At 38.4% G+C, this 27,192-nt stretch overlaps 1 protein-coding gene across 1 annotated transcript in view; it reads right to left on the reverse strand.

Moving 5' to 3' along the window:
* Positions 1-26,159, reverse strand: part of CCDC158 (coiled-coil domain containing 158) — a 32,049-nt gene extending 5,890 nt beyond the window's left edge. The window contains exons 1-18 of the mRNA XM_067297071.1: positions 25,929-26,159; positions 25,448-25,557; positions 24,841-25,168; positions 22,464-22,540; positions 21,438-21,548; positions 19,433-19,547; positions 16,276-16,395; positions 14,546-14,743; positions 12,770-13,252; positions 11,809-11,998; positions 10,287-10,439; positions 9,701-9,813; positions 8,797-8,955; positions 7,048-7,140; positions 5,571-5,687; positions 2,880-3,040; positions 1,702-1,761; positions 336-395 (exon numbers count right to left, since the gene is read on the reverse strand). Coding sequence (XP_067153172.1) covers positions 336-395; positions 1,702-1,761; positions 2,880-3,040; positions 5,571-5,687; positions 7,048-7,140; positions 8,797-8,955; positions 9,701-9,813; positions 10,287-10,439; positions 11,809-11,998; positions 12,770-13,252; positions 14,546-14,743; positions 16,276-16,395; positions 19,433-19,547; positions 21,438-21,548; positions 22,464-22,540; positions 24,841-25,168; positions 25,448-25,557; positions 25,929-26,111 — 2,831 coding nt within the window. The 5' untranslated portion in view covers positions 26,112-26,159. The remainder of the gene's footprint in view (positions 1-335; positions 396-1,701; positions 1,762-2,879; positions 3,041-5,570; positions 5,688-7,047; positions 7,141-8,796; positions 8,956-9,700; positions 9,814-10,286; positions 10,440-11,808; positions 11,999-12,769; positions 13,253-14,545; positions 14,744-16,275; positions 16,396-19,432; positions 19,548-21,437; positions 21,549-22,463; positions 22,541-24,840; positions 25,169-25,447; positions 25,558-25,928) is intronic.
* Between the last annotated feature and the right edge of the window lie 1,033 nt (positions 26,160-27,192).

A 27,192-nucleotide genomic window follows, 5' to 3' on the forward strand; every position in this document is an offset into this window, starting at 1 on the left:
CAAAATGATGGCAAAGCTCACATTTGGAAGTATCATGCTAAGTTTTGCTAATGCTAGCAAGCCACCACAGTGAGTGCGAAGCTTTAATATGTAATCCACAGATCTCATACATGTATATTAAAGTTAAACAATGCAAATAAGTTCCAGAGCTCTTACTTAGAGGGATGAAAGAAGCTCACAGCTTAGTTTTGTAACTCCCAGGAAGCTTTTAGCATAATGAATAAAATAATACGAACAAACTCAGGACTGATGAAATTTAAAAATGCCTTAGAAACTGAATCTCAAATCAGTATTTTGAAAAGCAGGTAATTCAGCTAAGTGAAATCACTTCTCACCAGCTGAAAGTATCCTGTTCCATGCTGCTTTCAGTAGTAGAGTCTCTAACCGGTGTTTCCCTGCATGGAAAGACATATGGCTGTCAAAATCACAACAAAAGCCTTGCCAATAGGATCATTGTATTTTACATTTTTAGACTATTAGTTTGTTTTTTAAGCAGAATGCAATGATATGCATCTGCTGACTGTTGTTCATATCCTAATACTGAATACAAAGCATAGTAGAATTGTTATCTGAGCTCACTAAAAAGATGTATTAGAGTTGAAGTGAATTTAGACCACTGAAGCAATGGATATCTTTGGGAAATAAAGGACTATACTCAGTATCAGTATTGTATAGTCATAAAGATTTTTTTAAAAATACAATAAAAGTCTGCTTTTCATAACTAAAGCCATAACAATCTCCTTTCTGGTTACTCACATAACAATGCTTCTATTTAGCTTCTACCGAATGGCATCCAAATATTTGGAATCAAATATTTCACCTAATGCCATCAGATGACTGCCATGACATGAATTCTTGCCTTTTTCATGTTTGATCCCATACACGTTCTCGGGCACTGTAAATTCTTACAGTACAGTGATATTTGATGAGATAATGGAAATGGATCATTAAACTTGATTGATTTCCAAAACCAGACCAGACTTATTTTATCACATGGAAATGTTCCAGAGAAGCAAAATTCTGTTGAATTTAAGGTTGAGCTTTTGTAGAAATGCTCCACTCCCACCAGCAGCTCTGCTATTGTACTTGTAACTTTGGATACACCACAATTCTTAACTAAGGCACTGGGAACAAAAAAAAAATAACCCAAACAATCTTAATCTCAGTTTTCATAGGAGACAATCAACAAAATCTCAGCTCTGGCTCAGCTAGCTAGAAGCATTTTGTTCTAGCTTTCCACATACCATGTGTTTCTTTTGACAAAAGCCCTCTATTCAATTATTAAAAATTCTACTTAAAAGGAAATGTATTCATTTCTGGGGATTTCAAGGACATCCTGTGGATGCCATTGTCACATTTTTCTTTAAAGAAAATGCTATGGTACAGAATGCCTTTTAATAATCCTTCTCACTTCTTTAGTCAGTGGCACATGGAAACAGAAACTTTGGAGATTAAGGAACACAAGCCTGGTCAACGAATCTTATACATCACTACTTGACTAATCTATCTCAGAATTTTGATCTGCAAGGAATTTCTAGTCTTTAGGAACATAAATATTATTTTTTTCATAATTATTTAATCCATTTTGCTTAATAGCTCTGTCTGCTTTTGTTTCTCAAAATACCATCTGAGTCATTTTACTGTATCCTCTTGACTAATAACTGTATCATTTGGGATCTTTTCAGAAAGGTGATTTCTCACCTTTTGCAAGGATCTGAACGCAGACTGAAGGTAGCAGCACATTCTCTACTTGCACCATCTCTGTGTAAAAAAACCCAAAAACATAAAAAGACATTATCAGAATTAGCAAAACCAACAGGACTTAGAAAGCCATACACTTTGACAGATAACTTTATATTTTGAGGGATGTTTAGGTGTAGGATTCTCCCATTCTCGCTTCAGCTCTGAAAGAGAACAGTATTGTAGGAGAGATAAAACGCTGGAAAAATTCTCCTAAAACCCACTTTTTTCCAATCTGAACCGTATGTTGAATCGCACAAGCTTGCAACCATATGTAGGAAGCAACACTTTCTCCCACTGCCACTATAAGCACAGAACATAGGCAATAATCATATAGCAGATGCTGGCAAATCAGCACTGTTGACTGTTCACACCCCCAAAGGACTCTAGGAACGATAGGCAAAGCCAAGTTTGTAGGAAGAGGTAGTACATTTATTACTTGAAAAGTAAGACAAACAGACAAGCTTTTGAGCACAAGTCCTTTTCCAGGCCTAAAATAGAAGCTTCTATACTTAAGCTCTCAAAAATTTGCATGTTGATAACAGGCAGATCATTGGTTCACTATGAATAGCTTGTGAAAAGCAAAAAAAACAGAATATGAGCAACCTGGGACTGATCTGATACAGTTCCATCAGCATATATTATGAAAGAAAAGTCATGTTTAACATAAAAGGATCCTACTGAAAGCCCTTGAATTATATTTTCTGTAACAAAGTGTCTTTATGTCCTGGATCGGAAACATCGGAATTTGTGTTGTATTGATTTTTCAACTTCATATACCATTGTCATTGTCATTTGTATGTTAAGAAACTTGCCTGCTTCCAAAATAAGAGAAGGGATATTTACATAACACAGAAAAAGAAGAAAGGAGTTGAAAATTAAAATAAAAGCACAAATGCCTAAAAGCAAAACAATAAAGACAAATGGCATAGTCACTTTCTATTTCCCTGCCACCTAAAGCATCTGATGAACCTGGCAAGCAACAGGAGCTGACAGTGTCCTCAGATATCTCAAGTTTATTCCTAAACCCAGTTTTCCTGCAAAAAAGCAGCCTATACTGTTCCTAAAGTGCATGAATGGCCAGACCTTAGTTTCAGAAGGCAATACAAGTACACAGCACACAACAGAAATACTCTTACACTGTGTTCCTCATGGTTGCTAAAGGTGATGTTCTCCCACTGTCACTGTCATTCTTGCTAAGAACCACAGAGGGGATCTCACTGTCTGAGCTTAATTCTTGAAGAATCCTCTTTAAATCTCGCAGTGGTTCCTCCTTCAAAATGCCTGGTTTGGATGGCATCTGAAATAAAATCATTCTGTTATAAAGCATTTTTATAATGGTATTCTGTTTTTTAGTTCCTACATATATTCATCCAAAGTTACGCATGTATTCTCCCCCTCTTTCCTTGACTTAAAATTTGGAAACTGGTAATTTTCTGGTAACTTTAGTTGAAAATTGGTGGAGGCGAGATCACGGTAACTTGAAAACTGTCAAAATACTCTCTGAACATGATTAGACTCTTAATCTGTTATCTGACAGAATTTTGTAAAGAAACTTCTTATGATTAAGTGAGAACACTGGTAACATCTGTATTTTAAGCAAACATTGCAAAAAGTTTGCTACTCTAGTTGCAAGGTGAAAAACATTACAATATGACTTTAAGTATGAGATGATACCCTGTTTTCTCCATTGCCTTTTTCAGTACCAAAAATGGACAAACGTCACTTAAATGACAATTGTGTTTTCTCCTTCTTTTTAATGTGTTATTGCAGCTAATACTTACTGCACACTATGCAAACATAGCTCTGAAGACAGAAATATTAATTTCTCAGGGTACTCCTTACTGTAACATCTGAGTTATCTGCAAATACTAACCACTTCATTGTCACAGCCCTACGCTGCGATGAAGAACAATATTACTCTGATTTTACTGATCTGGACTTGAGGCAAAGGCCTAGTTCAAAAGAAGCCATTCTTTCTAAGAAAGAATTTCAGTAGGTAAGAATCGGATTTTTCAGTGTACACAGCACTTCATATGTTCAAAGCCCCACTCCCGTTGACTTAAGTCTCATCTGTGGACAGAACAGGCTAGAAACTTTTTGCTAACATGTCTGCATAGAAAAAAAGGTCAATTCATCAAAATGGGAACTTTCAATGCTCACATACTAGTTTCAGCAGAGCTTAAACCAAGAAGGGATCCTCAGCTTCAGAATGGGTTGATGCAATACTGAGTTGAACCAAATTATTCTATCCTACATCCCTGGTGAGGATCCAGGCTATTGGCAAAGACTGGATTTGTCTCAAGTTGGGGCTGCTTCATGTTGTACAAATAACTAAGCATGCAGTGGAACCTGGAACCAAGTAGATTCAAGGAGACCTTGAATCAAGATCTTCTACATCTTGTTATTGTCTTAACCATGTTACCATGTAAAAAAAAAAAAATCCTTTTTTATTCTCTATCCCCAGAAATATAAATTGAATAACTCAAAGAAAAAAAGACTGGGAGTGCCTGATGCTGTAGGGATTTCACAGAATTAACTATCCTTTGTTCCTTGATGTCAATGTCACATCAGAAAGGGTAAAACAGAAAAAGTTTCTGAATGCTATCTGCACTAACTTGTAGTCTCCCACAGATTTTGGGGTAAAATCTGCTGGCACCCCAGGATCATTAACTATATTTGGGTTCTGTGGGGGCAGCAGCAATGGAACTGGACCACGTATGTAAGTAAAGGGGAGCTGGAGGTTCTCTTTAGGGGACAGCTGGTGCTGGAGCTGTCTTAGAACCCTATGGCATCTTTATACTTATAAATAAAGTATGTGCATAATATCACTTATACTGTCCATTCCGTGGAACTTGGGAATGCTTTCTAGGTGGACACCTGTCCTGGTCACATCCTAATTCCACCCTAGGGCGAGCTCTGGGTACCCACCATCCTCCCCTCCACACCCTGGCTTCCATGGGAAGGAAAGCTGTATACACAGCAGGAAAGGACAACACGAAATACTCAGCTTAGGAAAACAATGTGGGGTGTTCCCTAGAGTGCATCTGCCTCTCAGTCTAGACATGCTTTCTCTGCTATTGTACATGGGGATTCATCTAACTTCTGTGGGAGCTACATCAGGTGCAGTTTGGAGGGTTATACAAAATCTATACAGAAAAAAAAAGTAGTTTTTTTGCAAGAGAGATTTGAGATGATGCTTTCTGTGATGAAAAATCAGAACAGCACTAGCATCTAATTTAAATCTAAATGTAGATACACAAAAACAAAAGGAAGGAAGGAAAGTAAAATGTCTAATATTAGGACAAAATTGATCTTAATCCGTGAAAGGGAACTTGGAGAAGAACTCAAATATTTAAATAAGAAAAGCCATTACAGGTGAACCACCTGTATGAACATAATGAAATTGATCAGATACCATGTACATGTCTATTTTCACCGCCAAAAGTAAGCGATTTACAACAAGTAAACTACTAGCAAAAAAAGAAGAGAGAAACAAAATGCTTATAAATCAGTTCCTTCAATTTTGAAAGCTCATAATGTTATTGGTGAGAGAAAACAAAATATGAAAGTAAGAAAAACTGCTATTATGATCTACATAATTTTTTATTGCCTGGTTGTTTTTTAGATACATTTCGCAAAGGGAGAAAAGGAAAACTGGTGAGTCCATAATGTAAGAGAAATACAGGAAAGGATTTAATCTTTATTGGTAAGAATCCTCTTTTGGATTCCTCCTACCACCTGCTTTCCCATTTAGAAATTCCATGTATTTTTAATCTTTGGAACATCCCTGTTTCAGTGCAGTTTCCCAGCCCGAGGCAGGTACTCACATGAGGAACACGGTTCAGGGAAGGTGGCACACTCGCGGAGTGCTGGTGGGGAAGCGGGAGCACATGCCGCTGCTTGCCTGAAGCAGAAGCTGATGAGTAGCCTGGGCCCTGCAGCTCCTGCGGAAGAACATTAGTCACAGCCCAAGCAGAAAAAGGGGGTACGGAGAGCAAGGCCTCTGGAGTAGGGCCTCTCTTTTGGTTACATCTTTTTATAATATCTAGTGCTCAGTTCTCAACACACTCTCTAATATTTATTATATGTCCTCAGACATCACCCTTTCAAGTCCTTTAGGGACTGCACTGGATGCAACAGTGGTGGTTTCAATTGTTTTCAGGCATTCATCGTATGCTCCGGAACCACTCAAGCGGAGGAAGTCTCAGGGTCATTACAAAACTAAACTGTCCCACGCTTCTTGTGTGTTCTTTTCCCACTGAGGTGAGAATTTCTTTCATTAGAATGAGATTCTCCACCTTTGCCATGGTTCATATGAACTCTCTTTTGCATCGTTTATGTATGTTTGTATTTCAAATATAACATTTTATTTCCCAATCAAAACTAAAAATTGGTGTCACTGTAAATTTTATGACTTAAAAGAATTATTGAACATTAAAATTAATGAACAGAATTACTGTTCTCAGTGTATCATTAATTTGTAGTAATAGTTTTATTGTAGCTTTAATCGTCTGTGGTTATCAACAAAGCAGGGAGAAATAAATATTTTGTATTAAACTGATTAGTAAAGATAAGAGATTAGCCCAATTCTACTAGGCAGTAAGAATTCTGGACTCACAGATAAACTCTATCTCTCATTAATGCTATACAGCTCCACAGACACTAATTACACGTCTCTTTCTCTTTCTCTCCCAGGCACCTTCTGACCATATTTGCTTTCCCCTTGCTAGCATCTCGGTCTGCTTCTTAAAAATTTATGATATTTTTTTCATGTTGCCTAACTACTTCACATCATCAAGTAAGACCAAAAGCCACTGTTCCCAGCCTGCAAATAGCTTGAAGGTTGCTGCTTCTATTTCAGGCCTGGAGCAGGATGTGTGGGCCCAAAAGCTTGTTAGCACTTTCTAATACTTACAGTTGGTCTAATAAAGGCAACATCACCCAGCCCTATAGACCTTGCCTCTCCAATTCATTTTTCATAATAATGTTATAAACGTTTCTAGTTTTAATTTGCCTGAAGCTGCAAGAAAATGCTGAAGTGTCATTGAAAGAGCTTAGTAGCTGGAGCATATGGTCAAATATTTCTAGAACTGTTTAATTTTTTGATGTCTTTCCAGTATGCAGCACTTCAGAGTAATCGAAATTATGGACATTACTTGTGCAGTAAGGAGCTATTCCACATAAGTAAAGGTTTCAGAATACAGACTTCTGAGAGCACCTTGCAATAAATGGGATTAGTACTGAAATTAAGACACAAAGTAAATACAGCTACTTCAGGTCTGCACTTATCAATAAAGTACTTACTTTTACATCCAAAGCATGCTGCAATCTGAAGCGCATAGCTTCTTGTTCCTGGCACTGGATTATGCACTGACATTCTGAAAACTGCATGGATGCCTGTAAGAGAGGATACAACAGGCCTAAATTAATTTTACTAGTTTTCTGTGAATTACATTCTCTCATGTTTTCCTTCTGACACAGGAAAAAGAATGCACACATACAGATTCTTTATTTATCTTTTGCTAGCAGTATGGAAAGTGCTTTATAGAAACGTAAGATGATCAGATGCCTTCCTTGATAGGGTTACACGGGCAACAGATTTGTCAGATGATCCTAGTAGCAATAATATGCACACTACAACATCACAGAAGGGCGTTAATCCTGTCAGGGACAGTCCTAGACCTACTGAACACTTTGGGGATTAGACAATTCAAGTGTTTTAATAAAGCAAAATCCTACTCAAGGTTTTAAAGTATGTTTGATAACTTTGTTGACGTGTCTGGACCTCCACTTCATTGTTAAATACTATTTTGTCTTTAAAATGGTATACTGTGAAAAGATGTGGCAACATCTAATAATATAAGTATTTTTCATTGAATAAAACATGACTAAAATAAAACATGACTTTCTTTCTGTGCTTCTTTATAACTACCACTGATGCAAGTGCCAGCTCACTGAGGCACTGCGCACGTATGGTTACAAGCAGCAGCTTTTTGAACATTTAGCTGTGGATCACTGTTCATGAGCCAGATGACCAATTATACTTTATGATGTTTTTACAGTGGATGATCTGCAACGGTAGGTACTAACATCTGGTCAGAAGTCACAGCGCAATCTTTAGTAACTTCTATGAATTGGTATTCAGTGTATCATACGTGCTAGCCTCCATTGCGTCTCAGCCTCTCTGTCAGTTGGCTAGTACTGTTCACAATGATTTACAATAAAAGGAAGTTAAGTTTCCAATGTCAAGCATTTGAAGTAGGAAATGCCACACCTGGGAGATATCAGAGCTTTTTTTTTTTTTTTTTTTTAAAGGAATGAGCAATTTATTTTTCTCTAATATTATTTTCAGAAAGAGTGGAACTGTTTTGTCTGAAAACTGTCTTTCCAGTTCATGACAGACACCATCCATGGACGTTTATATCCTGAAAAGTTAAAATTCTAAGCATCTGAAAAGGACTCTTGCAGCGGGAAGAGTCCAACAGCTCACCTGTAATTTATGTGCTACTCGGACCTAACTCCAACGCCTAGATTGAAGAGGCAGATATGTCAGCAACAGAAAGTTCAATTAAAAAAGGCAAATGCAACAACATGAGGTACTTAAAAATTTCCTTGGCCCTGCGGGACCCACAGCCAGCTGACTCAGGCTGGGCTGGGCACTGACATGTGTGTTGAGTCAGTGTGTGCCCACGCTCGGCTCCGGAAGAGCCCTGCTCATAACTGCAGAGTGCCCTTTCTGGCAGCGACCCCCAGGAAAAGGAGCCACACAAGAGCCAGCGCTAGTGCCTGGAGGGTTGATCCGCTTTCAGTTCCCCCAAATTTCTACTTCCCTGAGCTAGTAAGGAGTAAATCAAGGATTCTCCTAATGAAAAGAGAAGCATTTTACCATAAAATCCAGATAACGGTCTTAATCACAGTTTTCTCTTTAGGTATGTAGCTTGCAATACATGTGAAGAGAACATAGTAAATGCAACCTGGATAAGAGGTCAGACATCTTCTCCTCCTAAGAGACCATGGGAAAGCACCCAGCTGTCTTACTGAACTGAAAGCTACCTTATCAAGGGCTGCCTCCATCTTGGATATTTTTTCTTTCAGACGTTTGTCTTGTGACCTCAGGATCTCCAGTTCCCCAGCCATCTTGGTATTTTCTGTTGCAATACAGCTCAATTCTTGGCTTAATTTACTATTTTCTTCTTTGAGATAATGCTTTTCCTGGGTTTAAGGAGATGAAGGACAAAGTGTGAGACAAGAATTTATAGCTACCTATATTATACCTATTTTTTTCCTGTGATCTTTTTGATTTTTGAAAGTTTTGAAGGAACTGTTCCAGAAGCTTGGCTATTGTATTTTGCAGAAAGACAAGTTTTTTCAAGGGGAAGATGAGGTCTTATAAAGAACGGTGCAATTGGACTAGCTCTGACGAAGTAACTTCTCAGATTTTAGACCCATTTTTGAGCTGGAATTTTAAGTTCAGGAGTCTGTGACCAGGTCAAAGTTCTACATTACACTTTAATGAGCTCCTCCAGTTTAAGGCCCAAAGAATTTACCAGAGTCTAGGTACTATTGTAAAGATATTAAGCAGTCCATTGTACACATAAAGGTGTTCATGGCCACCAAACATCAGTCCAAACTCATGCAAGTCACAGAAGCCAGAGAAGGTAGAGAAGTAGAGAAGGACAGGTTACAGTGAGCAGATAAAAAGATTCTTTGTCACAGAATATGCTAGCCAGACCTCAACACCCAGAGCTCACAGGAAAAAAATGGGGAGTCTAATTTATGTCGTGGAGACATTCCTTGGTCTATCACATGCCAACAGGAAGCAAAGGGAGGGTGCCCATTACATCAAGTAATACTCCCTTTGGTACTCCTTGGGCTAATTATGCTTTTGGTCCTACATCTCTCCAAAGAACAATGTCTCTAAATATAGTTAAATACTTTTACTTGGAGTTCTTGTGACCTTAGCTGCATTTGTCATTGCCTCTTCCAAGAATTTAATCTTGCTCTGTAATGCATCTATCTGTCCTCTCTTGGCTGTGATTTGCTTCTGCATTCCCAATGCAACTTTCATCGCTGTAAAAGAACAAGGTTCCCAACTGTTAATTCTCAACAAGCAACATGGATTATGCATTCTGAGCTCTGATGAGACACTCTGGAAGTCAGTTACCAGCAATACGCCAAGGCAGATATGCTGAACCAGGACACCACTGTCACTAACATCAGCAAACCACCGATTACGATCAACAAAAGTTTTGCCGATGGTGGTGGTACCAGGCCCATGACACATACAAGACAAGAAGAGAGCACTCCCTCAAAGTCTGAATAAAGATCTCGTGAGAAAAGTCAGCTCACAGTGTATATTTTACAGTATGTAGTAAATGGTAAAATATGTCTGCATGTGCAACTTCTTTTTTTTTTTATTTCACAGAGTATCTGGAATATCATTAACACCTATTGAGATAACTTTTACTTATAAATTTTATCAATACTTATAAAAATCCTCTTGTTAAGAAGACAAATGGATGGGAAGGTCTTTCCTTAATTACCGTGGCCATCAGATCCTTCCATAGTCTTTAGAGCAGCTCTGGTCTGATCCAGTTCAGCTTTGGCAGATTTCAACTGCATTTTCAGTTTCTTTGCAGTATTTTCCATCTCTTCAGTTTTATCTTGGTAATTCCTCTTCAAATCTTCATATTCCTCTGACGAGTGTAAGTAAAGATTGAAATCACAGTGGACAAAGGTCATCATTCTTGTAGACAAAGATTACTGACCTGTTACCTACTTCTTTAAGGGAATATTAGATATGCAAATAGCAAAGACCTAAAGCAAGTAACAACCATTGCTAACAAATATAGAAGCTGTAGTTCAGTGCTTTGCACATCACCAGAAGCTTCTGTTTTAGTAGAAAAAAAGTGTTCTTCAATTGCTCCCCAAAGCAACAGTTCAACAAGGTGATATAAATCCACATTTCTGATTCTCCACTGCTATAACAAACTGCACATTGTGAAAGGTAAAGCTACTGATGAGAGACAGCATTTTGTCCACGTCATTCTCTCCAGCCTCGCCTATAGGTGCCTGACATAGGTCTGAACTGATCCCATTTTGCACCCAGCTCTCTCTCACTCTGCTTCTCAGCTCTGTTTCTTATACATCTCTCCAGTTCTTCTCACATCATCCATACAGCTATGGGCCATTGCGCTCCAACTCTATCAACAGCTTGGCCCCGATTCCTCTGTGGTCATTTGCTCTGATAAAGCCTTTCTCACACCTCACTCACTTGGCTAGTACCATAAAAACCTAAGGCAGACCTGCCATGTAAAATTACATTATTTGTTTAATTCTTATAAAACTTAATGAGTTTAGAAGTGTGGCTGCGTATTGAGCGTGATTGTGAAGCAACAGATGTCACCAGTGGGTACTTTACCAGAGTATGGGGTTGCTTAGACAACAAAGCATGTGTATCATCACAGTATCATCTGTCTGGCTGCAGTGCTGTTGTAACAGAGGACCTCCTTGAATTTTGGTGAGCTTGCTCAGGTGCAGGCCCTGATATTTTACCCTGAGTTTTTTTGTTTACTATTAACTTGATCTACTTGCACATACATTAGTTGTGAAAGTAATGGTGGGAGTTAAGTCATAAGCTTTTATATAATGATATAGTGCAACCACAACAAAAGAGAAATGAAGTCAAGTTCCTCTGTAATTTGATCATAGATGGTTAATGGGATCTGCTAGTGTCCTTAAACAACACTTTAGAAAAGTAGTAAAGTTTATAATCTTTGATTTACTAGATGTGCTTCATTGGCCTTTAAAGAAAGTCATTCAAGCAATTACTATTTTTGCACAGGGTGCAGAGAGATTGCCATAAAGATTGTATCTCCGTCGTTCTGTGCCAGAATCCCAAACCACGACTCAGCTCTCCAAAGCAATCTGACCACCACACGCTGGCAGGGAACCTTCTGATGTACCAGCAGCCATATTTGGATTCAGCAAGCAAGCTGCTCTTCTATTTTTAACATCAGCCTGATTTAGCAGCTATCTGAGCTGAGCTAAGCTGAGGCTCCCTACCTGCAAGGCCAGCTAGCTCACTGCGATTGGCTTTCAGTTCATTCATTAGCTGGTCTTTTTCCAGTTTCATATCTTTAACCGCATGGAGCCTCTCAGTGCATGTGTTCACCAGTTTAACCTTTTCCAGTTCCAGTTCACTCAGTCTGGCCTCCATTTCAAGTATTTTGGCTTCTTTCTCCTCTTTTACCATCTATTTATACAAAAAAACCCCCACAATAAATATGTGAAATATGTAGAAATACATAAATTAACAATAAAGATGTGCAGACATTATCATTACTTTAAATCTCATTTGTCAGAAAACAATTTGGGGCAAGAAAGAAAAACAGAGTAAAAGAGACAAATTACTTGAACATTGTTAATCCAGGCAAAAAGAGTGTAATAGAATCTGAACTGATGGCTTTAGAGCACATGTTTTACCTTGCCAGGTGTACGATGTGAGAATGCTTTCCATCCTTTTGCAGCCCATATTCAGTCCTCCATATTCACTCCTAATACTCAACTATCTTCTCATAGAAGAGAACCAAACTCCCTATCTGAAGTAAAAATTTTCTGAAGCTGCTGACCTGACTAAGACTACCATATTATGTGATTCTTGTGTGAGAAATAACCAGTTATAAATAGTGTACTCAGTTTGGAATTCTGCGTGCCCAGGGAGTTTTATTTCTTAGTAACACTTGATACTTCTTGTTCTGTTACTCATGTGGACCACTGTATCACTGAGGACAGTATGCTACATTCCAGCTCTCACAAACCTTTTGGCAACTGCTTTGCACAAATAGATTATTCCTTTTTGATGGTCATGTGATAGTATCATCCTTACCTATCCACTAACTCTTTTAACGTTATTAGGATTCAAGGTGCATTGTCTGACCTGCTTGAAAACCAGACAGTGTTAATATATAGACTTAAAAAACAAACGAACTGTCTTAAAGAGACAAATACAATAACATTTACAGACCTTAAGTTCTTGTACTTCTAGTTTCCAGTCACTGATTTCTTTTATAAGCTGAGACTTCTCGACTTCCATTGCTCCAGCAGTTCGACTGTGCTGGCCCACCATCTGGGTCATGTTATCAATTTGCTTTTGAAAGATCCCAATAATCCTTTCTTTTTCTACCACCTGCAGTTTCAGTGTGTCACACTCTGACTGCACATTGCGTAAACGGTCTCCTTCATTCTTTAGGTGCTGAAGCTCCTGCATCCTACTGCCAACTTGTGAACGTAGCTTCTTGATTTCCTTATTGGTAATGTCAATAGCTCTCTCCTTCTCCTGCAGGCAGGCCGTCAGATTTGATACTGTTCTCTCAGCAGCCTCCAAATTCATCTGTTTGGCTGTAAGATCTTCCTTAACTTTACGGAGCGTCTCTTTGGTTGACTCCAGCTGGGCAGTCAGGGAAGAGACTCTTTCAATGCTTTCGTTTTTTTCCTTAATTGCAGCCACCTGAATAAAAGCAATGAAACTATCAACCAAGAAGAATGTTTATTCCTACCTTCAGAATTTCCTTCCCCCTTCTGGTTTTCTATATTTCATCGTACACATCTAACAGTCTCCCAGGAAAATTAAGTTGGCATGGTCAGGTCTATCATGACCAGATGATTCTTCTGTTTTTCCTTCCTCTTTCCCTGCTTGATAAAGTACTGCTTGCAATATATATTTTTTGAATCACAGAAAACAAAACATGATAGAGCGATGTGAAAAAAACAAAATGGCAGCGCTGTGCAGAATTCAGAGGAGTTGGGGCTAAAGATCTCTATTAAAACTGAGCTGATTGCATTGTAAGTTGGAAAAATTTTTTGTGTACTGGCTATTTTATCACTGATTTTATTACTGAGGCAGCAATGCACATAGAGTTTCACCATTTATGACACAAGTGTTGTGACTCAGGAATTGCTAGCAGTACAGACTAGAAGCAGTAGAAAAGAATGAACATCACAGTATGAGGATTTGAAGGGAAAAACAATGGCTTGGGAAACTATAGAAGGTACATGCAAAGTAGCACAAGGCCACTGGTTTGGTAGATAACAAGAGAATCAGTATAACTTGATCTTTTCTCATAATGCAAAGTAGCTAGTGAAACTGCCAGTGAGTTACTTAATTATAGCTCATTTCTGAGGGACTGAGGTCTTGAAGATACCTCAGGGATCGGATTGTGGCTCCACGTCTAGGAGTCTACTTTGTCAGAAGTAGTTCTTTCTGACAGAAGATTCCATTCAGCTTAGAATTCGGGTTAAAGGCATAAATATCATTTTGTTCTCATTAAGCACTGCATAAAGTAGGGCAATTAGGAAGGCCTTTCATTTACTCATTATTCTTACAGAAGTGGTCACTACTGAAAATACTGCCTTGAACAGTTTGTTTCTTCTGGCAGCATCAAACTTTTTGCAGAGTTTTTTAAAATGTTATTTTGGAAGTTTACAAACAAAGCAAACACAGTATCAACAGAATATTCAATTTCTCATGAATCTTCTCACCGACAAAAATCAAATTTAAAAATAATGCTTCTACTGCAACAGCAGTGACCATAGATCAAGACTGGACAGGATAGATTAACAAACAGAAGATGTAAACTATGACTGTCCTACATTAATATATTTGGTTGGAAAACCTTGGCACTTTAGCTGCAGAGGCCTCCCAATCATGATAACCCAAGTTGTTGCAGCTCTGTCTGAACTACAGCCCCCTATCGTTACATTTTCTATCCAGAACACCACAAAGCTGCAGTTGCTCACGAACCTGGCACTCCGTTTGTTCCTGACATTCGATCTTCATTGCCTTCACAGTGTTTTCCATGTGCTGCAATTCCATGTTCTTGGTATCCAGTTCTCTCCTTAGACGGTCAATAGTGATGCTGTTGCCTCTATCCCGATCCCAAAATCTCTTGTTCTGCTCTTTTTCTAGACTTAGTTCCATCTCTTTTTTATGTAGCTCAGCCTATGAGAAATTACAGTCATCTCCCTCCTTGAATCATATTTTGTTTTTTTGTTCTTTTCTTAACACTAGCAATATTCAATTACACAGTTGCATATCTAAATAGGAATTACTGCATGGATTTACATGTAACAGAAGACAGGAGTATTGACTAAACTAGTTTGACACCTCCTACGCATGCTTTCTTACGACAAAGCAATAGCTTTCAACTTTATCTGCTTTATATATTGCTACTATAATTACATTGAAGCATATAACATTGCCACACGGAAGTCTTCGATGTCATTTATATCCATCCTCAAATCAGTATAAGCAGCGAAATAAAAAGAGATTATATTGTGTCAACATTAAATGAACAACAATAAAGCACTACAGTGTATGCCAAGGAAGGCTTCTCAGAAAAATATCCATCCTTTACCACTAATGAGAATTGTTCATTCCTTGTTGATTTCATACAATAATTTGTTACATGTTCTCCAGACCTTAAATCTTTTCTATCTCAAAGATAATACTAATAGTACATAATTAAAATTATAAATTATAATTAGAAATGTAAATAAGATTAAAAACTCTGACATACACATTTCGGAGTTACTGATTTCAAAAATATGAATTAAAAATCTGGGCAAACATAATTATGAATAGACATTTCTGCTACGAATAACTTTTGCTATTATTTTGAAGTTGAGACTATCCATATACGGTTAAAGTGAAGCAGAGAATAAAGTCAAAAGCTCAGAGAATGGAAATACGAAGTGAAGGCACTGAAACAAATGGGATCCTAAAATTAGAATTCCTAGCTTTCAACTATACAATGATTATTCTGACTCCAATCTTCCCTACAACTATGTGCAATCTATAGGAAAAGATTTACTTAACATATTCCTTATTAGAAGAACACCATACCGAATGAAATCATTTCAGCGTCTCTTTCAGAAGCACCGTGACACTAATTAAGCAGACAGACTTAATGAAACCACACAAACTAATCTCCCAAAATTCAGTCATTAAAGTATAATCTTATGTAAAGAAGAACAGTAAGGGTGATTATAATGCATGGAGACGCGGTGATGAAACCAACTGTGTATGGCAAAATTTCTGTACTGCACATTCAATTTGTGAATATTCTCAATCAATCACAAAGGAATGTTTAAAGCTGTTAATGCAAATCTTGGATATGTCTTACAAAATATGTGTAAAAGGACCAAGATTCCTTAACAAAGGGATAAACTATGGGGTTAAAATGAAGGTGGCTGAGGTCTTTAATATGATTTGCATATTTTCAAGGATTCTGAACCTCTGACAAAACTAATCCTAATTCTCATCTAATTCTCATTGTTTGATATTTCTAATGGAAAAGGCTTTGGGGGATTTTCTTCAAAGCTAATTCAAATTTATAATGAAAGGAAAGTCTCAAACCTAATTATAAGGAGGCTGCCACACCTCTAAAACAAGCAATGTACAAGCCAGAACATCAGCAGAAAGGAGAGGCTTTTAAAAAGCAAGATTTTTTCAATATTATCACTTGATCTTACCAACAGCTGATGAAGCTGGTCATCCAGATTTCCAGATTCTTGGCTGTATTGATCCCGTTCTGTCTGAGCTTCTGCCATCTCAGAACGAGCTAGGTGCAACTGCTTTTCAAGATCTTCTACCTAAAATAAAAGCACAAACAAAAAGCAATCCAGCACCTCAAAGTAATTATTTTAATGCATTCTACTTTAAAAAGTAGGTCTGCTTCTTTTTACTGCTACTCAAAAGAAGTCCAAATGTCTTTTGACTCAGCAGAGCTGCTCCCTAGGCATATTCAGAATTGTGTTGTCTTATTCCAGTGATTAAGCTCAGTTTCATTGCAGAGCTAACTCAGGTTCACGAGCATGAGTTCGATTCTACCCTGACTCAAACGTCATCAAAAATTCCTTACCTACACTGTAAATACTAAATTTTATGCGTCGTCAGCACAATGGTGAAAAAAGCTTTAGAAAAAAAATTCAAGCTCCTGAGTTGGTTTGCAGGATCAGCAGCTAGAAAACCCAATATAGTCTATGTATAAGCAAAGTGCAATTTATATGGAGTCCTTAAGAGAAAATATACTAAATCCCCTGCAGTGGTATTCTAATAATCACTTTAAGATCTGCAATCTCTGTTTTGGCCAACGCAAAACCTGGGCATTTTCTTTCTACTTCCTTAAGAATGTTTCTTTAGCATACGACAAAAGTAATAAATCTCTTTCTCTTGTCTTCCTCTGCAACTTCTGGCAGTGACATTGTAAGAGACGTGTATGAGATGGTAGGCCAGTTTACAACCCTTTCTAATAAAGAGAAAAATATTAATAGTGGCCTATCCAAACAGAACACTTTCTGTTAAATATTTACATTTATATTCACAAATAAGTACCAGAATTTCTGACTGCTGAAAGTATTTGTTATCAACAACTCACACTGGCTTTAGTTTTCACCTACTCCCTTGAAAATTATAGTTGGTAAGGTATTTTCCTACCAGAGAAGCTGTGGAGAAATGCTTGTTGTAAAAGAGAGAGAAATACAACTGTAAAAGCTTAATTTAGATTCTCACCCACTCCTCCCCGGGAATGATTCCACAGAGCAGCCTTAGATCAAATGTTCTTCACCTATCAACTTGTCTCTCACTAAAGTCTAGCTTAGTAATTCAGTATACTGTACTTCCTATTTGGAAGCAAATTTATATTGATGGACCAAATAGTATATTCTTTTGTAGACACATGAAACCAACATTTCTTGGAGTTAGTAGACTGTGAAATACAACCTATAATTGATTCTGTAACTTCCAATTTTATATCTGTTATGAGCTAAACATTTTGAAAAGGCATATGTCTAAGGAATACACACTACAGTTACATATATGATATGCTCTTATGCAGTGCACTGCATGATTTAAATCAAAAGACCTTAAGTAAACAGACCTACATGAAAAGCACAACATAAATTGTACTTCTCCCTGAGGATGAAGTATAGCAGAGATTAATTTACAAATTCACAACAGTTTGGTTGTGATGCTGTGAAAAGTCGCTTCTGGAACTGACTAGTGTGAATTTTGATATATGTGAATCAATGGAATTGGTGGAAAAGTGAAAATCTATGAAAGTGATAAAAGGCAACGGCTTTCCTGCTCTGCTTTATAGTCCAAGTATGTGCACACCACAGCTCCACACCTGACCTGCCACAATCCTGCCATTCCATTCCCTGACCTTTTTGGATCAGAGATTATCAGCTCTGTCAAACCACATAGCATTCTGTGGCATGAACTTTCCAATAGTACATAGGAGAAGGCTGCCTAAATCCTCATGACTTGTAAACTAAACTGGATTTGGATTCATCAAGCATTTCTGCATGAGTCAGCTCCACTAATTTTAAAGGGAGTGGACAGCAACTATTTTTGCATCATCTTCTAAGGGAAATGTGAATTATACTTTACCAGTAATGAGAAAAGAATTAAAGATATTCAAATTGTTGATAAAACTAGAATCGAAAGGGACAAAATAAGTGAATGAGGAAATGTAAATTATACAGAAAGGGGACATAAATGCTGTGACTAGTGAGCTGGAGTTATCTGCTATTGTAAAAGGCTAAATCGTCCTGGGCAAATGCCCTTATTCTAATAGTTGTTGAAGAGCCTAGCGGACATCTAGTAGGCATCTGCACAGTAGTCCTCTGCTGTCATTGTACTCTTACGGTTCACTTATAGACCCTCAGCAAAGCCAGAGGTAACAGGGGGGCCCTAAGTCCTCAGGTAGTCAGAACTGGTAGTAGTCTTTACCTGAGTAAACCCTCAAGCTTCTGGGTGAGTCCACAAGATGGATGTTTTGGTTTTAGGGAAGTATCCTCAAATCAATCTTGCAGTTCTCTTGCTCTTTTCACCGGGAAAAGGCAGACTTTAGCCTTTGCATTTTCTCAAAAGAAAGATTCCAAGAAAGGGAGAAATCCTGTCGTGGGATTGTATGAAGCTCTCTCCATTTGTCTGCAGTAATTCCATGCTGCATTACCCAGAAAAAGAGTTGGTCTCCAGGGAGGAGTGTGGTTAAAAAAAAGATAATTTATTGAGAATGTTTTCTAATAGGATAAAAAAAAAAATGTTTGAATACACAGATGCTCACCAGCCCATCTGTTTTGCCTGTTATCATATCCTTCTAATAAGAATTCTATGGATTTCAGTGAATGTTAGACTCTTAACTCACAGTGGAGCATCTCTGGGCATCTGAATGCTTGTCAAGAGCTGCCCTAATGCCTATGCTCTCACATCTTTGCACTTACCAAGACAAAGTTACCAGCAAATTTTTCTTGGTGCTACAGCTCAGATAAGAAGCTATTTTTATTGTCTGACCGTTTTTTGTTGATATATTCTTTAGTGGTAGAGTGGAACAATGTCCACTATGTGACATTTGTAATGTAGAATCCTTTTTTATATATTCCCAAAAGGCGTCATTTATGGTATGCTTTCAATGCATTCTGTAAAACTATTCCATGCTAGAGAAACCTTGTTTGTTCTTAAAAATAATACAAATTTATGGAGTTAGGGATAATGTGACTTATCTTTTCATCCACCCAGTTCTTCTGAAGCAATGCCTTGTCAAAACGCTTTCCTTATCTATCCAGAACTCTTCACATATGCACATATCCAGTTTAGCTAGTGCTAAACACAAGAATCCATACACACCTTGTGTTCATACATCCTCTTAGCTTCACGTAATTCAGAACGCAGCTGAGAAACGGTAGATTCCAGTTGACTAACTTGATGTGCATGCATTGAATTTCGGCTTCTTGTTTGTTCTCTAAGATTTTAAATGAAGAAATTAAAAATCTGTAAGAACCATGAAAGCTTGAAATATTTGTGACTGTTTTTAGACTAATCAATATGATCACTGAAACGCACTTTTTAAAAACGTGATCATCATTCACAGTGGGATCACATAAAAATTATACCTTCTTATGGAACAGATTTGCTCAGAGTTCTCTCACATAAAACCACATAAAATGAAGTCTTACTGCTTTTTATTCCTGATGATGACTCATTTATTGTCAAGTAAGGTCCAAGAAAGCTGTTTTTAAATGCACCTCGACTACTGTACAAGTAGAATTGAGTAGCATTTTGCTATCAGCTATTCAGTCTCAACTACTCAAGTCAGAGATAATGCATACTGATATCCAAATCCCATCTTAAATCTGCAACAGTACAAATTTAACTGGCAAATTGAGCACTGACTTCCAAGTAATCAAGTGGCTGGTGAAAATTATAGTGCTGTTTTATTCTCACTCAGTTACTGGCAATGTCAACAGTACCAAAATATGCATTTTTCCCCACATGAAAATCACCCTTTAGAATTACCATTCATTACTATTTGTACTTGTATGCAAACAGCACAACTGTTTACCCATTCTTGTTTGTTATTCAGCTGATAACATTGCTGGAAATAAATTTTGTATCTGAATCCACCAAACACCAAGAAAGCAAAGACCATGGTGCAATACGGGCATCCAATACTGCCCACAGCCACAGTTCTTAGTTTATAACTCATTGTTGCAGTTCTTCCGCCTGAGGAATTCAAAAGTAACCTTGCAAGTCAGCTAAAAGGATGTATGTAATTTTCATCACAGCCGCTAAGAACTTATTTCCATGCTGAAAATTTTGACGAAAACAAAAATTGGAATTCCTCCTTTAATTTTTTCCACAGAAAAAGATTGACTTTTTATGAAAAATCACAGCTCAAAATATTTTGGTTTGGAAATGCTCCAGTGGAAGGACATTAATTACCTGAAGAGCCCAGTCTCCCCAAATGCTGGGTCAGACCCAGTCTCTACTGAAACTCCCTCATGGTCAGTGTATTGGATAGGAATTCCTGCCTGAGAGAGAGATTATCCGCCTCTTGTGTCCATTCCACGGTGGAAAAAGGGATTATGAGGAAACCTACTCATTTTAAGATCAATGAATCAGAACAATTTGATTTTCGGACAAAATACTTGCTTTTTCCCTGCGTGTTTTGATTTAAAACTCAGATTCTCTACAGAAATAAAACATTCCCCCCCACACACACCCCGAAGTGCTTAAACAGCAAGACAGTTGCTTTTAAATAATTTCATATTTTAACCATATTCTTAACCTCACTTTGCAGGTTCAGAAACTACAGCAAACTGAACGATCCAGTGTTGTGCCGCAGCAATGCATTGTTTCAGAAGGAGCGCTTCAGGCTTTGCGTTTACATGGTGCCTTAAGTGCTGGTTCCTGAATGAAGGGTGGCCGCATGCTCTGCAGAAACTGTTCATAATTCAGATTCCAGAGACTCATCATTCAAAAAGCTGGTGACAAAACAGAGCCAAGGGCTCAAGACACAGTCTGAACTTCAATTGCCTTTACTGGACTTACTCTGCTTCTTAACTATAGCAGTTCAAGAAGAGAACTAGTCCCCGAGTCTCCTGATTCTCAGAGTTTGCTTAAAGCACAATTATTTTTCATCTCATTAATTTAGCATAGTTTGGGTTTTTTTTGTTTCCGTTTCTGTTTTTCCAGTCCAAAGCTCATGCAAGAATTGCTTAACTCTATAACAAAAACACTAAGAAACCAAGAGAATACGGCAGAGTATACTAGCAGTGTAAACTTTCTCTTGAATTAAGATTACTCTTAACATTTTCTATACTTTCTTAACATTTTCTATCAAGAAACATACTGAACGATCTCCATCTGGCTTTGGATACTATTTGCATGGCTGCGGGCACTGTTAGCTTTTTCAGTTAGTGCTGCCACCTCCTGTTCATGTTCACTTACTAGCTGCTCAACCCTGTTTTAAAAAGAAAATACTGGTTATAATTTTAGTCACGTCAAGTAATAACTTCTCCACTGAACAGATAATGATATATTTCAGTAGTCAGAAAAGTAATGATTTTGATGTTTTATTGTGAATGAAATACAAGGTATCAAGTTATTCACCCCTTTCTTCATAACTCAGGTGGATAGTTGGGGAAATTAGGACTTCTTGAAGAAGGAAGGACAAAGTTCTGAATTAAATCAGCAAGAAAAAACGCTGATGGAACCACCCAACTGGTTCATTCTTTTTATTTAATAATGGTGATACCCTCCAAACAAATTCCAATGATCTACCTGAGCATAAGTGCCTTGCCATACTAACAGAAGCAAGGTACACCAATACTCGTGACCAAGAAGCATGTCAGGAAGTCATGAGATCACATCTAGTGAGCTTGGCCTCCCCAGTGCAGATGGCCAAATATTCTTTTTGAGTGAGAGGCATGGGGCCTCTGACTCTGATGAAAATGTCCAGTCAAGCTAGGAGCTATGACTGAAGAATACTGTAATGCCTTGAACGACTCTGCCACCAGACAAGATTAACTTAATACTCTTACGTCAGTGAAAAACAAACACGTGCTATGTGCATATTAAAACTCAGAAAAAAAATCCAGTACAACACATTGGGACTCTTTCCATCCACATTCTTCTGAAATATTTTTTTTTCAGGAAGTAACTATGACTGGAAATTGTCAGCCTGGAAGGAAAAAGTACCAGGAAGTCATGAGCAAATAAACAGCTAGAATCAGAACAATTATTAAGGCCTCCAAAACAGTGATTGCACAGCCTCACCACTGCACTCTAGTGTTATCATCATCAAAAAAGAATCATCTGTGGAAAATGTGAAAAACTGTCTCTAAGCTTTATGAATAAATAAATGGAGAACAGGTACCTATTTTGATGTTGCTGAAGCAGAAGTTCTGTTTTGGTCTGTGAGTCTTTTTTCAGTGATTCTAGTTCTTCTTCCACCTATTGTAAACAGACAACAACGCTAACCCCTGAAGAAAACACAGTCTAAACAGGAGCTTGCAAAATAATAACCTACCTTTTGCTTCTGCCTTGAACAGTGAAAATGGGCACAATACACGTTAAATTCCAGCCACAAACCCAGATCCAGCTAGGGACAGTGCAGAAGTCTAGCAACCCAGCATCTGCCTTCTTAACTGTGAAAGCGTATTTTTTCCTCTTTATGCCTGGCGTGGATTCGACCTTATCCAGGACTTGCACAATGCTTTTTGGGAAACATGTGATCTCCTGCACATATGCTATACAGCTACAGCATGTACACACTGAGGATATCTGGGATTTTTGGATGAAAAGCAGCCCTTGATTAAAACACTGGACCTTTCGGACAAACAATATTTATTACATGTTGAGAAATCCAAGACTAAGTTATCCTCCGGACAATATTTCTGGACAAAAAAGGAAGAGTTTTCTAGGGAAAACCAGGATGGGACCAGATGGTATACCTTAGCTCAGTCATCTGTTTGTCATGTGGAGATAGGGTGAAGACATAATGCAGGCTCTCACTGCCTCCCTTCCTCAGGATAGGGTGGTCTGCAGTACTAGCTGTTTGCACCTACAGCACCAGACTCCTCTTGCACCTAGCTCTCCAAAGGGATGTGTAAAAGAAGTGTGACTCACTGTGCCCTCTAAGACTGACTTAATTAAGGAAAAAAGAGGGTTCTTAATCAGCTTGAATTAAAACCCTAGTGAAATCCAAGCACGTAGTAGTTTTTGTGTAAGGATTAGCATTTAGCACCATCCGATGATTTATAATTACTAATACTGATTATCTGTAGTACTGTAACTTGTTAGGAGATCTCTTTGTGAGCAGGAACTTAGTGGATTTCATGTGGTACAAACAGAAATGAAAAAACTCATGTTCCTCAAAAAGCATCACACTGACAATTAAAATATTCTTTGTATTCAGGAGGGCTTTCAATCAAGCCAATTAACTTGAGCTGACAATGGCCAATTTTGCCTAAGTGTTAGCAAAACCTTTCCTGTACCAGTCGGATGGTCTGGTATGTTTGGCTTTGGATAAACAAAATGTCACAACATGAACTGAAGGCAAATTCAACAACTGATCTCTGTAGGGTTCTTTTTAAAACATGCTAAGCTTGCTAAACTTCAGCAAAGGTAAGAAGGAGTTTAGAGCACACATGAGAGGCTTCATGAAGAACAGATCGTTATTTATCAACATTATTGTTAGTTGCCTGAAAAGACAGCTGATATCCAAGGCTTTCTTATGTTATTTCTGTTTAGAGAAGAAACTGGTGATACCAGTTCAGGATGTTTTTGGTAACCGTTACAAATGTCCCATTTTTGTGAAGGAAGTGGGAACAGAGTGTAAATAACTTCTCCTGCTCATAATTTCTAAGACTACTAGTGTGCTCCAAGTGGCTCTGTCTTTCTTTCTTATACGTTTCTCATTGTCTGCTATTTTTTTTGGGGGGGGGCCTTTTATTCCACCTGTGAGACACACCATAGCTACTAATCAAGCCTCTGCTCCTGGGCACTGGTGTCTCGACCACTGCCTCTTCCTGTTTCATGCTTCCCTAAACCAGCAGGCTTTCATTCAGCCTAGGGAGGACTGCCCATACACCCAGGAACTTCACTTAGGTCTGAGTCAGTCGTTCTACCAGTTGTACTGCTCCCACCGACACTTCTTTTTTAGGATTCAAAGGAAGAACTTGTGCTCACCTAATGCTCTCTGAAGCTTCTTTCTTGACTCTTTAAAAGCAACACCTGAATACTCCTGATTTGGGCCTCATAATGCACAGGGGACTTGAGGAGTGCTGTCATTAGCCTCCTGGCCCTTGCAGGGACACTTGCCCATCATTTTAGGTTTCTGTCACGGAGGTGCAACAGCTACTCAGTTGCCACTGTCCACCCAATGTAAAAGATAAAAAAAGAAAACCATGGAACAATTAAATTCCACGTGCTTTTGAAAACTTTATATAAAAACAAATTTGTCTTTTATCTTTATATAAAGACAAAATTGTGCTAAACTAACTTCCAGCAGACTCCTCAAAATCAGGGGTGTGGGGGATACTCACAGAGCACACTCAGGCAGCCTTTATAGGTCAACTGCATGCTAACCGTTTTTAGAAGGAAGAAACTTCAGCTAACCCCCATTTTGTGGATAGCTATGAATCATTTGCTTATGCCAGTGTAGATGTGAGCTCACGGAAAGTTTAAAAAATATATTTCTATATAACAAAACCTAGTGCAGTGGAAGGAAAAGCAGCACTTGCTCCACATACCAGGACAACCTTTTCTTTGAGGCACAACACCTCTGAGTCTAAATCTCGTAGGACTTCGGTAAAGGCTGTGCTCAGGTTGTGGATGTGGAGGCTGGTAATGTTCTCATGCTCATACAGTTTCTTGCCTGTGCTGTCTTCGTAGTCCATTAGTATGCCACGCAGTTCCATGAGTACTTCCTCATGGCCTTGGACCATCTTTTTCAGATGCTCAGTTTGGCTGTCAGCCTCCCTCAGCATCTCCTCCTGCAGGTGATTGGCTGTTTCCAGTTCTTGAATGGTACTTTTAAGCTGTATTTTTATGCTCTCTTGGCTCTGGGACTCCCTTTGCCTGAATTTGGAAATTGAAGAAATACTTTAAAAGATAGGATTCACAACAGGATTTTTATCCTGAGTAACAGGTATAACATTATTGTTAATATTTTAATATTAACTTAATAAACTTTAATATAATAGTATTTTGACAATTTAATAAGCTGTTTTCTAAACCAAGGTGCCATAGTCTCATTTTCTTCATTTCTGAGGGCAAGTCCCACACTTAGGAGATCTGGTCTGCCTCCCACAGCCCAAATAAACTCCATATAGCATACAGCTGGCTTGACATTTGTACCTGATATCCTCAATTGTATCTCTTTCCAGCTGCACTTCCAGTAGTTTGGTCTGCAAATCAGAAATGGTCTGTTTTAAACTGATGTTTTGTTGCTCATGTAGCTCAGTCGTCTGGAAAGAAAAAAAGTCAAACCAACTAAATTACTGAATATGTAACTTAAAAAAATGTGGCTAAGAACACCACAGGAATTAAGAGTAAGAGGGCTTTTAAAAATATTTCTTGGTTAACTAGCTAGTCAAGCCGTGCTGGGGTGAATTGAGTAAGTTTGGGACATCATTTACAGGGGTTGTGCCAACATTATTATCTATTAACTATTTCTGTCTGCCAAATGGCACTTGGGAATCACAACGGCCAAGTACAATTTAGAGCAGCCAAAAGGCTGCTCAAAACAGTGCTAGTGAAACTGTTCCTAGACCTAGCAATTACAAAGGTGACAAAAGCTCAGCTGTACTTAGGCAGCTGCCCCAAATTTGCAACTTACTTCATTCAGCCTCTTCTGCAGATCTCTGACTTTCTGTGAGTATTCTTCCAGGGTATTCTCAATGTGTTCCTTGCCAGGATAACCTGTGGTTTTTTTCACAGAATCAATGTCCATTTCATATTTGGAATAGAAGACAGTTTTGGGGGGACTGCTACCAGTATTAGAAGAGGCTGAGGCTTCCATCACTTTGCTGAGAATGGAAGAAGCTAAAACATTCTGGTTGCTGAGAAATGGGCTAACAGCACCTGAAAGGTAGAAAATTTTAAATGTTGAAAACAGAGCCATTACACAAGAATAAACAGTCATCTCTTCCGAAACTGGGTATTAGTGCCACTGGGCACTGCTGTCTCTCAGTGTCCATCTGTAGGTAGGCAAGCCTAGGAATCATCCTTTCTAAGGACAAGCAGCCCAGCCAATTCCTGGTGTGCACACTCTGCCTTCCGATACACCAGTGCACACTGGGTGGGGAAGGCCACAGTGATCAGACGAGCACGCTTCAAACCCGCTCGGCTTCTGCCTCGGGCTTGTGTCAACAAGAGCTGTACAAGATGCAGGACCTTGGTGAGGCAGGCCTGGTAGTCTCAGCCCAAGGTAGGACAAGCAGCTGGTGATGCAGCAGATTTCTTACCCCTCTCTCTGATCAAAGTGGCATGGCTAAGGCATTCCTGCATTCCCATGACACCTGGCTGCCTGATAATATTGTTGGTCTGACAGCCTGTCTGATTTTTTTCTTGGGATCCAGTGTACAGTAATGTTGAGTCAAGAATGCACGCTTTCGTACACAGATCCCTCTGCAGTCACCATCACTGCCTCTGCTTTGTTAAATCATTGGAAAAACATATTTTTCCATTGTTCAAAATTCAAAATGTTGTTTTCATAACACCAGAAAGCAATTAGCTACAGATGATTCAACTTGAAATATGAAATACTAACTTTTGAGCAACCTTAAAAATGACATAATAGCGTGTGATGTTAATAGTGATTTAGTCCTAAATCTCTCTCTGAAATCTGTTTAGTACTTGCCAATGTCAGGCACGTTGCCTCTTGGTAAAGTCTCCTCATGACTAAGAGAATGTGTGAGTGATTCCACTGAGAATGTGGTGGCTTCTTCCTAGAGTTTCCGATCATCTTTTGTTTGTCTTTCTGGTGCCTCCCTGCAAAATGGTACATAAAAGCATTTGCTGAAACAGTCTGTCTAAATACAAAAGCGTATACAACTGCATTGTGTCACAAGTAGTACCTGAAATAAGTAACTGAAAAGAGA

This window comes from Apteryx mantelli, chromosome 5 (assembly GCF_036417845.1).
Source record: "Apteryx mantelli isolate bAptMan1 chromosome 5, bAptMan1.hap1, whole genome shotgun sequence".
Lineage (NCBI taxonomy): Eukaryota > Metazoa > Chordata > Aves > Apterygiformes > Apterygidae > Apteryx > Apteryx mantelli.